The sequence below is a fragment of the Schizophyllum commune genome (genome assembly GCF_000143185.2).
Source record: "Schizophyllum commune H4-8 unplaced genomic scaffold SCHCOscaffold_4, whole genome shotgun sequence".
NCBI classification, from domain to species: Eukaryota; Fungi; Basidiomycota; class Agaricomycetes; order Agaricales; family Schizophyllaceae; genus Schizophyllum; species Schizophyllum commune.
Window position 1 is genome coordinate 3,185,545 of NW_026089541.1, and position 12,128 is coordinate 3,197,672.

General features: G+C 56.5%; 1 protein-coding gene and 2 non-coding genes across 3 annotated transcripts; 1 reads left to right on the forward strand and 2 right to left on the reverse strand.

Annotated features, from left to right (window-relative positions):
- The first annotated feature begins 11,178 nt into the window (after nucleotides 1-11,178).
- Nucleotides 11,179-11,252, forward strand: SCHCODRAFT_t73. Its single transcript has one exon. It is a non-coding gene; the product is annotated as a tRNA-Ile (tRNA).
- Nucleotides 11,253-11,517: 265 nt separating this feature from the next.
- Nucleotides 11,518-11,805, reverse strand: SCHCODRAFT_02240148 (uncharacterized protein). Its single transcript, XM_050342149.1, has 2 exons — nucleotides 11,777-11,805; nucleotides 11,518-11,721 (listed from the first exon to the last, which is right to left on the reverse strand). The coding sequence occupies exon 2, from the start codon at nucleotides 11,708-11,710 to the stop codon at nucleotides 11,552-11,554; it is 159 nt and encodes a 52-aa protein (XP_050201366.1). The 5' UTR covers nucleotides 11,711-11,721; nucleotides 11,777-11,805; the 3' UTR covers nucleotides 11,518-11,551.
- A 74-nt stretch (nucleotides 11,806-11,879) lies between these two features.
- On the reverse strand, nucleotides 11,880-11,951 carry SCHCODRAFT_t78. Its single transcript has one exon. It is a non-coding gene; the product is annotated as a tRNA-Glu (tRNA).
- Between the last annotated feature and the right edge of the window lie 177 nt (nucleotides 11,952-12,128).

Sequence of the window (12,128 nt, forward strand, 5' to 3'; positions counted from 1 at the left end):
TTCCGCCTGGATTGTACGAGGAAATCTGTGCGATTATTCTCAAGAAGATTAAGGCTGGCGTGTACGAGCCGTCTAATTCTTCCTACCGCTCGAAGTGGTTCTGCGTGGTTAAGAAGGATGGCAAGAGCCTCCGACTTGTTCATAGCCTCGAGCCCTTAAATGCGGTTACTATCGCGCACTCTGGTGTACCTCCGGCGACCGATGACTTAGCCAATTGGTTCGCTGGTCGCGCCTGTGGCGGTATACTCGATTTATATGTCGGTTACGACGAGCGGCTACTTGCCGAGTCCTCTCGCGACTTGACTACCTTTCAGACGCCCTTCGGAGCGTTTAGACTTCGTACATTGCCAATGGGATGGACTAATGCGGTCCCTATATTCCACGACGATGTCACAACTATCCTACGGCCTCTTATACCGGACATAACGATTCCTTATATCGATGATGTACCGATACGAGGCCCGGAAACCCGCTATGAGCTTCCGGACGGGTCCTTTGAGACTATCCCGGAAAATCCAGGCATCCGACGCTTTGTTTGGGAGCACTTGCTCAACGTCAACAGAGTGTTACAACATATGGGATATTCAGGCGGCACCTTTTCGGGTCTTAAGTCGCTCTTGATAGCCCTTCAAATACTAGTTGTCGGACATCTGTGTACATACGAGGGCCGACGACCGGAAGAAGACCGCGTAGGCGTCATTGAACGCTGGGGCCCTTGCCACGACGTCTCTGAAGTCCGGCAGTTCCTCGGCCTCACCGGCGTTTTCCGAATGTTCATAAAGGACTACGCCGTCAAGGCAGATCCTTTGGTGATGCTCACGCGTAATGGCGTACCCTTTGCGTGGGAGCTACCTCAGAGCTACGCGCAAAACGAACTAAAAACCGCTCTATTAAAGAGTCCGCCGCTGAAGCCCGTCAGTTATAAGACCGACTGGGACACTGTCCTCGGCGTTGACACATCATATATAGCGGTTGGGTGGTTCATCCTACAAATAAATCCGAGTGATGTAAAGGAGTTCTACTACTGCCGCTTCGGATCAATGCTCTTGACAGAGCGAGAGGCCAGATTCTCTCAACCTAAGCGGGAACTGTTTGGCGTCATGAAGGCCTTACAGAGCGCTTATCACTGGCTTGTCGGGTGCCGGAAACTGGTCTTGGAGACTGATGCTAAGTTCCTCAAGGGCATGCTCAGTAATCCAGGCTGCGGCCCCAACGCCAACGTCAACCGGTGGATCGAGCAAGTCTTGTTCTTCCACTTCACGCTTCGCCATGTACCTGGAAAATCCCATGCGATCGCGGACGCACTATCGCGGCGACCGTGGCAGCAAGGAGATCCAGTGCGAGACCCGGCGGACGAGGAGGAAGATGAGCCACAAGGCTTGGATGGATTCGAAGTCAAGGATGGTCTACCTGACGACACCTTGCCTATCGAAGACTTCCGAGATAAAATCGATACACGCGGAGGCTACCTCCATACCGAACTTGACGAGCTAGATCGAGACAAGGTCTTTGCGAAGGCTCGTCGAGTTAAGGAGGCTTTTACCCAATTCAAGGATGAATGGCTTAATCCTAAAATCACTCAGAGCGCGCCCGGTCTGTTCGTATTTAACCAGGCTGAGCCCTCTAGACGGAAAGGTCCTATCCGCCTACCGGACCCGATCCTGAACCTGAACGACGAGGAGACTCTAGCGAAATATCGCGAGTTCCCGCGTTCGAAAGAATATCTTGAGCTCGATGATCTACTATGGGACCTACGCGATTACTTCAACTGGAACCCGGTGGATATCACCGAGGAACGCTGGGAACAGTTGTGCAAGCTCGCTACTGAGTATCGCATGACAAAGACCGGCCGAATCTACAAGATACTACAGGGTGGTCGCACCGCTCTACTCATATGGCCGCGCGACCGGTGGTTCATTATGAACGCCGCGCGTGAGGCTAGCATTAATGGGGAAGCCGAGGAATTACTCGCCCTCATTTCCAGTCGCATGTGGTGGCCAGGAATGGAAGGGGATGTCGAGCAGTATTTAGCTGCCGGCGACTCCGTACCTAAGGCCGACCGTGCCACCGCGACGCTGCCCCACGTACTGTACCTACAAAGCGGTCCAGTCTCCGTCGCTCGACCTCCGGGATCCGAGTGTACCGAGGCCACGGGCAAGGAACATCTGGTGCAGGAACTGGAAAAATACCACCACTTAAAGCCAACGGACGCGTCGGCAGTCGCCGAGTTGGTCCTTTCGGAAATGGCCGACGGACTCAGGCGACGCGACGAGCCAACCCAAGTCCAGACGCTAATTTCTTCTGAGTCAATCCCCGAGGGATTGCCTCACCCTTTGCCCACTTGGGCGGTCGAACAAACACTACCTGAGGGAATAGCTCATGGTGTGGGGGACTTCGACGCCGAGCTAGAACGTGCTAAGCTGGAAACAGCGGAATTTAATCGCATACGCTCTGCGCAACTGAAGGATGCCGGGTTCGGAGAGTCTAGCGATTATTATTGCATGACGATCCATACGCCCGACCCCCTCTCCATATATGAGCAGCTTGTGGAGTATCCTACCGCGTCGCGGAAGAATAAACACCGACTTCTTGATCAGGATCTCGAGACCTGGCTCAGATGGGTGGAAAACCCGGACTTTGCCACAAACAAGTCCGCCTTTGACCTCGCGGCTCCGATAGCCGAGCGGCTGCGAAGGAATTATGTCGTATCCGGTGGAAAACTCTATCGCGTCGAACGCGATGAGCTACCACAACTCTATGTGCCACAAAACAAGCGCATCGAAATGCTGCAACAAGCGCATGATAGCTTAGGCCATCGAGGAGTATACGCGACACAACAACTACTGTCAGTACGGTTCTATTGGCCTGGACTGAACGAAGACGTGGAGTGGTTCATACAGACATGCCACCCGTGTCAAGAACGCTTGAAAGCACTAGCGCGCATACCGCCGGTGGTAACTTTCACGCCATCTTTATTCCAGGTCGTCCACATAGACACCATGCACATGACGCCCGCATCGAGAGGCTTCAAATACATTGTCCATGCAAGGGACAGTCTCTCTAATTGGCTGGAAGGCCGCGCGCTTCGCATTGAGAACGCGGTTACTATAGCTAAATTCATACTCGAGGAAATACTCTGTAGATGGGGTTGTCCCGAGGAAATCGTGACCGATAATGCGTCCCTTATGAAGTCCGCTATGCGCTGGATTTCTAAAGAGTATGGCGTCCGCCATGTCCGCATATCGGCCTATAACTCTCAAGCCAATGGAAAAGTTGAACAAGTACATTGGGATATCCGGCAGTCGCTAGCGAAAGCCTGCGGACCGCAGCTAAACAAATGGTATAACCACCTACACTTTGTGTGGTGGGCCGACCGCGTAACCTTACGGAAGCGACTCGGAGTATCGCCATATTTCCTTGTGACAGGAGCGCACCCGCTCCTGCCATTTGACATCGCCGAAGCGACCTGGCTCATTGACTATCCCCTGCGCACACTTACGCGCGAGGAGTTGATTGGGTACCGGGCCCGAGCCTTAGCGAAACATCATGCGGAAGTAGGCCTTGTCCGCTCTCGAATCGAGAAGGAAAAGCTTGAGCGCCTTCACCGCTATGAACGCGAATACGGGCATGTTATCAAACTGCTCGACTTTAAACCAGGCAGCTTAGTGCTGGTCCGGAATACTCGCATCGAGAAATCACACAGTGACAAGATGCTACCACGCTACCACGGACCCATGGTGGTCATACGGCGGACACTCGGTGGCTCTTATATTGTGGCAGAACTAGACGGAACCGTCTTTCAAAATAAGGTCGGAGCATTTAGAGTGTTGCCCTACCGTTCTCGGGCCTCTATAACCTTGCCCAACGAAATACACTCATTAATCGACTTGTCTCCGGACGAGCTCGAGAAACTCATGGCCTCGGACGAGCCGGACGAGGACGAAGTTGCCCAAGTGAGTCCTGACGGGCTCGCGGACTTGGACGACGGAATTCTCAAGGAAATCGACGACGCTATGCCGGCGCAACCCCTACCCGACTTCTCGTTCCCTGATGAGCCAGAAGTCGAAGCGCAGGGACGACCGGACAGCCGAGACGAGCTTGACCGTCGGGACCGTGAGGACGACGACCACCAGTCCGAGTCGGAAGGCATTGAAGGCAGTGAGCCCCCGGGCTTCCTGGACGACGCCCCCGACGAAACCCCGGACAGGGAACCCTCCCCAACTCCCGAACCTGGCGAGCGCCGGTCCCGGAGGACCATCAAGCCTACGGAGAAAGTCCGTGCCGCAGGTGGACAAAGGGAGATGAATAAAATGGCAAAATAAAGGCCATACACCGAAGGTGTACGCGCATGCGCCGCACCGGGTACAACTCTGCACGAGTCAGTCTGGATTGACGACCGCAATCTTCACGAGCCCTCTGAGGCCCAGATATTGCTGGTTCAGGCGCTTTCGGGCTCAGACTTCGTGAGAACAAAACAAAAATTCGTTGAATAGGTATGCCTCGACTACACAGTCCTAAGTACACGGCTATCTGATAGTAAACGAGTGTGGTACCGCGTCCCGAACGCGAAGCTGCAGAAAATAAATAAAGTAAGCCCTGCTCAGCCCACACCAAGCGGTGTAAGGGTCAGAGCGGGTGGAAAACGAACGTCGGACATAACGAATGACTGGGTATACGTGCGAGTCAACGATCCAGACCGAGCCGCCTACGCAGCGGGCAGGGTAGCGATGGCGGGGGTCTCCTCCTCTGTCTCCTTCGCGCTCGAGCGTGTGGTGGGCTTGCTGGACTTCTTGGCCGCGCGGCTGGACGAGCGCGACGCCTCCTTCTTCTTGGGGGCGGCGCTGTCGACCTCCATCGCCTCGGCGGCGCTGCCGGCTCCCTCGGTGACCTGAGGAGCCTTGGCTTTGCCAGCCTCGGAGATAGCGTCGTCCAGCTCGGCCTCCGAGTCTGCGACCAGCGCGTCCGTCAACGCTGCCTCGGCGCGTGCAGCGGTCGCCGGGGAAGCATCGCGCTTCGCGCGCGCCTCCTCGTCGACCTTCTGCACCGTCTCCGAGCCCGTAGAACGGCTGGTGCGACGCGAGCCCGGCACGCCCTCATCGTCCGACTATAAACTCGAATGAGTACCATTAAAAACACATCGATTCAGGCCACGTACCGCGTCGAACTTGGCGAAGACCTCGCGCGCCGTCGCGCGGCGGTACACCTTCGACAGAGTGCGACGTGTCCCATCCATCGCGGTGTGCGCAGCGCACAACGCGCCAAGGTTCAAGGCGGACGCGTTCAGGACCGCCGTGACCTGCGCCAGGCTATGGACGACCACGCCTAGATCGAATTCACCGTCCCCGTACGACTGGCGTCCGAGGGTGTTCGCGCGATCGAAGATCGCACTCGCACCTTCGCCGAGCGCCGTGGCGATCGGATTCGCTCCGTACATACCCTCGACCATAAGGCCTTGGGTGCCGTACTGAGAGAAGCCGGACGCCGAGGCGTCCCAGACGTACATCTGAGATGGAACTTGGGTTAGCCCCACACAATGAAAAAGCGACAGAGATGGACGCACCTTAGCAGGACGGTCGCCCTCCGTAGGTGATCCGGAGCGCTTCAAAGATCCAGACTCCGCCGCGACAGCAAGACTGTCCGCGATGGGGGCCGATGGCTCAGAAGCGTCGGGAGCGGAGGGACCGGGCGCCGCGCCCTTGCGGTTGCGGCGGGCCTTCCCCTTGCCCTTCGACGACTCCGCCACGGCGGGAGCGTCGGCGTCGTGCATGACGACGTCGTCGGCGTCCTTGGAGGCAGTCTCCTCGGCCTTAAGCTGGCAAAAACAATAAATCAGTCTAGTTAGACGAAAAATAACGTCGGACGACGCACCTTCGAGACGATCTCCTGCAGAGATCGCTTCGTGGCCGACAGGCCGCGGTAGAAGTCGTCCGCAGACTCCCCGGGTGCCAGACTGTCCGTCGCCGTGTAGCAGACGGTCAGGCAGTGGCCCATGATCGGCCGCTTGTCATGGACCTGCTTGAAGTCCATGATGACCTGCAACGCTAGTGTGAGATGGGAGACGATCAGCAATGATCTGGACACGCACCATGACCCCATCGAGCGCAGCAACCAACCTCTCCTTGTTGCCCTCATAATGCTCGACGACCTTGGCGTCGAGCGCGCGCAGCTCCTCCACGTGCGCCTTGAGATACTTGACGATCTTCCGGGCGGCGGGAAGGTCGCAGTGCGCGACCTCGCGGAGCGCGGTCTTGAGCGCCGCCGAAGCTGAAGGCAGAAGCGCAAGAAACTGATCGAAGAGATCGCGCTGGTATTTGTTGGCCATTGAGGGAGATGAAGGAACGAATCGTTGTAGTGGGTTGGACTCATCCGTCCAGCGCGCTCCGATCTTATATCACGACCGCTCGGCCGGTCAGGGACGCGATATCCGCGCCCTCTGTCGCAATTTCATAAATTTCTACCTGCTCCTGAACTCCACACCGGCGAGGTCGCCGACATTTTTGGTGTGGGGGAGATAGGCTGCCGATCCAGCTCGTTCCACGACGGAGATTTTCGCGCCGCTATCGCGAACAAGCACGACTCGTTAAGTCGAACCACAACCGGCAGTGGCCGACGGTCACGTGCAAACCACGCGAGCACGCCGCCGAGCAGCATTCAACTGGCCGACCTCTAAGGCGGTCGCACAGCACAATTTATCGCTTCTTAGGTCACTTGGCATCGCTCTAAATCATCCAAGAAATCAAGAAGTACAATTAAAAACCGGAGTCCGTACAACAAGAAGTACAAGCAAAATCTAATGTACAGAGACCCAAGAAACAACATATCTAAGCGCGTGTCGCGCGCATTGTCCTCGTTAATCCAGAACTACCTACCACGTTCCCTCCTCGAAGGAAGCTGCTAGGATGGTGCGGGTCAGCGAGGATAGACAAAAACGACAAAAAGAACTCAAAACGGGACTTACCTCGGCCGAGCTCTCAGAGCAACTCCGCTGGACGATCGCCCGAGGGCCCCTCCCTCATCCACTCCGGCGTCGGGAAGCGCGAAGGCGCTGCGGGCTTGGGAGAGGGAAGAGCAGGGGGCTCGGCGTCGTCGTCCTCAAGCTCCTCTTCCTCCTCCTCGGCGCCCGGGTGCCCCGCGTTGCCGTCCTCTTCGTCCTCGGCGTCTGGGAGGTGGGTCCAGCCAGGCTGAAGCCCCGAGCTACCCGCCACCGGCCACTCAGGCGCGTCGTCGTCACCCAACCCCGCGAGCATGCGCTGCTCGTTGTGGGCGCGGATCTCCTCCTTGATGCGGAGCATCTGCTCCTCCTCGTCGGCGAGGCGCTCCTGCTCCTCGGCCTGCTCCTCGAGCATCTGCGCGTCGTCCTCGGAAGGAGGCGAGGTGAGACCAAGCAGGTCACCGTTCAGCCCGTAGATGGGCGCCGGCCCCTTCGCGATGAACTCGCCCTGACGCCGCTCGCTAGCCTCGTCCTCCGTCTCGACGTAAGGCAAGAGCTCGCCGTCCGCATCGCGCGGGCGACGGTCCCAGTCCACGCGGAAACGCACGGGCGGTACGACATCGCGCTCCTCGGACTCGGGCTGAGAGCGCTCCTCCTCCTCCTCCTCTTCGACGTCCGAGGGCGTAGCGACCTTCTTGCCGCGCCGACCGCGCGCCGAGCTCCGGCCCGCCTTCGCCCTCCCCTTGCCCTTTGAGGTGGAGGCGGCGGCCTTTGTCTGGGAACGCGTGCGCTTGCGCGCGGGCTCCGGCTCTTCGACTTCGGCCTCGTCGGAATCGGAATCGGTGGCAACCTTCCTCTGTTGAAGCGTTAGCTATAGAACCACCAAAATGATCAAATAAAATGGGAGCGCACCTTAGCGGCGCGCTTGCGCTTCGTCGCGCCCTTGTTCTTGTCGTTCCGGTGCGCCTTTTGCCCTGGATGGCTCCTTTGGGCTGGTGTTGCGGGCGCGCACCCACTCAGCTTGACCTCACCGAGGCCGCACCGCTTCGCCTCGACCGCGACATAGTCGGCGGGCAGCTGTGGCTGCTGCATGAGCAGCATATCCTGCGGGTAGTTAGTCAGCTGTGAAACCGTAAAAACGCCGAAGACTTACCAAGTCCTCGTTCGCCCTTCGCGGCACCCGATCGCGGTCAGCAGCGCGCAGCGTCGCGTCGTGCGTCGGTATATCGAGCCCCACAATGTTGATCACATACCTAGATAGCGAAAGCGTTAGGGGGCTTCACTCAACCATGTCCGAGAACCTACCGAGGGCGCGCGATTTCCTGCAGCGCGTACCACTTCGACTCGGGGTCCGATGCCTTGAGGCAGTCGAACAGGAAAAACATCGCCCCTTGGATCGCCGCGGTCGGCGCCCAGGGGCCTGTCTCTCGCAGTTTGCGCGCTTGCGCGATGGCGTCGGACAGAGATATCTACAAACAAGCGTTAGCGAGCGCCGGAAACAACTGGCACGACGGAGCTTACCAGCTTCTTCTTGAGGATCGTCGCGCGCTTCTTATCGCGCTGGATCCCCCGCACCAAGTTCAGCACAGTGGGTTCCTCGCCCTTGAGCAGTGCGCGCGCATCCTTCTCGATCTGGTGGAGCTTTCGGGCGAAAGCTTGGTGCTCCTTGCGCACCGTCGAGTGTGGGCCTTCGTTGCCGGCGGTCATCTCTAGATCGTCGTCAGTATGGCCGGCGCGTCAGGACGCGCGTACTAGCGACGTACCTTCGTGGTTCAGGACAAGTTGGAAAACCGTGGGAGATGCGCACGGCCGGCTTTTAAACGACCATGCATGTCCGGAACATGCGGCGTGAGCCAAAAGCTTAATTAGCGCCCTGCCGCCCTCCGACAACTACCTACCAAGAGACTGCGGCAGCAGTCGACTGCGAGTCGCCCGACGACCCAGTAACAACACCGAGTCACCCATCCACCTTAACTGACCGAGGACGGTCCAGATTATTGGTGTGGGGGAGATGATACGCCCTGCGGCTGAAAAACGCGGAAAAACATACATAAACAAGCGATATATAGTCGACTTGGTCTAGATTGTATGGGCGGATCCGTATATACTGCACCGACGTCGCGACTGTACAACGGGCGCGTCGGGGGTATTTTATGACACAGAAAACCAGGAGCGCCACGCTTCCTAACCTTCAATACAACTAGTCCGCAGCATTATCCGTCTGCAATGACTGACCAAGGATAGTAGCGAGCTCTTCGGCGCCTGATCACGAGTCTGCGCGTCGTCGATGACATCCTGCGAGTCCTTTGGCGGGCCCTACTTAATCAAGTAGCCGCGCTATACGCGCCTCAAGCCTTCAGTCCTCTTGCCCTGCTGTGTCAAGAGAATCTAGATTATTGTTGGGGCTCGGACAAGCCTTCCTGCTGTTCGCCGTCATGCGGAGACACGCAGAGCACCGCGCAAGCGGAACTCGAACCATCAACGTGACTACACGTGACTTCGGGTCCGAGACCGGAACTTCGGGTCCGAGCTCGTGATCTCGGACATCGCCGAGTTGAACTCCGAACCGAGCGTCGGCGCCGCCAAGCGCTGTCCGCCCCGGCAAGGGCTTCACTCCCCGCGTATCGACAGTCTAGGCTGTACGCTCCCCGCCGCGCAGGCCTCTGAGCCGCGTCGCGCACAAGGGAACCGGTGGAAACCAGGCCGGCCTTGCCTTGGTAAACATCAACAAGTGTGGAATCGCGCCCGGCATCGCGGCGCAGGAGGATACCCGACCAGTCAACCGCTCTACCGCCAGGAACCGCAGTCATTGCGCGATTATTCGGACAGGGGAACGCGCGGATAGGCGTTATAGTTGGATTTTGACTCAGAGATAGGCATTGTGTGTTGCCGCGCGGTCTGGACGGCCGAGGCGGCGCGTTCGAGTTATATACCGAGACCTACATACGATTCGGGGACTTTTCCCGCCCCGCGCAGAGAAGCCCTAGTACCTACACACCACACCAAATAAACACAACCGCGTTAACCCGCACTTTACACATCATAAAAAGCCTGAACTTCCGAGCGCATTAAACCGCCTTGTGAACTTCAATCCAACCCGAAAGCGCTCGTCAGAACGCCGAGACGTCCGATTGCCCCACTCGACTTCTCGCTTCAGTCCAGCTCGTCTGGAACTGGCATAAACAACACAATCTATCCCCAAGTAATATAAATACTCGGACTCGCCCGCTCTCGTAGCGCCTCCAGTCTAGCGTGTTCATTGCTATCGTGGTTGTTGGTGTTTGGTTGTGTGGATCGTCTAGCTAGACTGTACTTCGCGTCTTTCGTGAGCGTACGATCCCATCAGTAGTTCCCACATATTGTATGTACAGTAGTATGAGAATATGACATGCTTTTTTTTTTTCTGATTTACGAGCTTCAGAGACTCCCGTAGGTCCTCAAGACCAAAGTCTTCAAGCTTCGAGACTGAACAGATCCCATTAAGTTAAACTTGATGTTGAACTTGATGTGATGGTCATCAGTTCGCTTGACGAGATGCCGTGGGGGTGGTGGCGCCGCGCAGAGCGTGCCGCCCGACGCAGTCGAAAACCCTGGGTGGGCGCCGCGCAGCGGCGCGGAAAACCCTGGGCAGCTTCACGTGAGTCGTCGGGATAGTCGGGCGGCCTTCGGCCGCTTGGAAAACCCTTGGGTTGACCACCAAGCCTCACCGGATTTGAACGTTTCGAAGATGGTTATCACTCCTGCGCCAGATCGCGGGCTTCAATTGCTATGCAGACCACACTCGAGGGCGCGAAGGATTTCTATAGTGTGGGTCATCATCAAAGCTCCTGTTTTTGCTGTTGCCACAAATGCCTCCGCGTCGACAAAGCAACCCCCGCCCTAGCCCCTGTCTACGTGGCAAGCCTCAGGATCTTTTACCTCAACTAACGTAATGGCTTGAAAACTGCACGCTCGTTTGGAAGGAGAGAGATGAATGAACTCGCGGTTGGCTTCTCGGGCCAGTCACAAGATAGCTCCGGAGTTACCGAATTAGGAAAGAATTGGAGGGGTGCATTGATGACCTCTGTTTGGATGCGGTATATTGTGGCCAATGTAGCCCGTTGTATTCTATTCAGATTCAACCTCGTCCAAGACGTAGCAAGTAATAAGTATCTCAGAAGATACATTGTCCCCTCGCTTGGTCTCCTTCCCCTCCCTTTCTTTTACACACCGCTTCTGGCGCACGACCCCATAACTCGCCGTCTATCGGCCGGTTAGCTCAGTTGGTTAGAGCGTGGTGCTAATAACGCCAAGGTCGCGGGTTCGACCCCCGTACGGGCCATGTTCTGTGCTCAGGATGTCATTTTTTTGCGAGGAGAAACATAGCAAGACCTGCTCGACGCTGTCGTCGGCCAGGTGCCCTTCCAATTTCTGTTTCTACGTACAAATATGGACTGGTTAGTTGCTGATAGCAAGCGCTGCACAGACAAGTGCATTCTCTTCGTATGATCTTGCCGGTTTGCTTGCGAAGTAGTAGCGAAAGAGCACAGCGATAGAGCCCACCCTGTCTGGCCTCAAACAATCGCTTTATACCGATGGCGGCGTACTAGAGTGTGTCTGTTCAGTAATTTCTTTCGATCTTCACAGAAGTTTGAGTAATTTACTTGCGCGACTTCGTACATTGTCGGGCGGTCTTCGTAAATCATTTGGGAGTCGAAATATATTTGAGCGCCGATTAAGTGCTAGCGTGCGCCCAGCTGTGCGACAACCTCTGCTCCAAGGTCCGCATCTTGGTAACATCTTTCGCTTTTCTGTAAAATCCTTAGTAAATCATTTGAGAGAGATGAGACGAGATAGGGACTAGACCCGGAATAAATTACTGAACAGACACACTCTACTTGAGGATGAGGAACTATTCCTGGCCAAAGGCAACGACGAGGGAGAGTACAAAAACTTCGACGCAAACATATTCGGATACGGGGAATCGAACCCCGAGCTGCCGCGTGAGAGGCGGCAATGTTAGCCGTTACACCATATCCGATGCTGATTGGTGAACCTCTTGCTGTGATAGAGAGCGGGTAGTGTTTCTCAACTCGGAGCTACTGATTAGACTTTAATGCAAGGTTTTGGTCGAGCGACCTGAAGACAACGCATCGTCGAGTTCGACAGCGTGTCCGTGCAAGGGACTAGTCTGCTACCTGCAGTAAATCTCGTTTAG

Excerpts from the sequence above, each read along its gene's own strand:
- SCHCODRAFT_02240148 (XM_050342149.1), bottom strand. The coding sequence starts at position 11,710 with ATGTTACCAAGATGCGGACCTTGGAGCAGAGGTTGTCGCACAGCTGGG.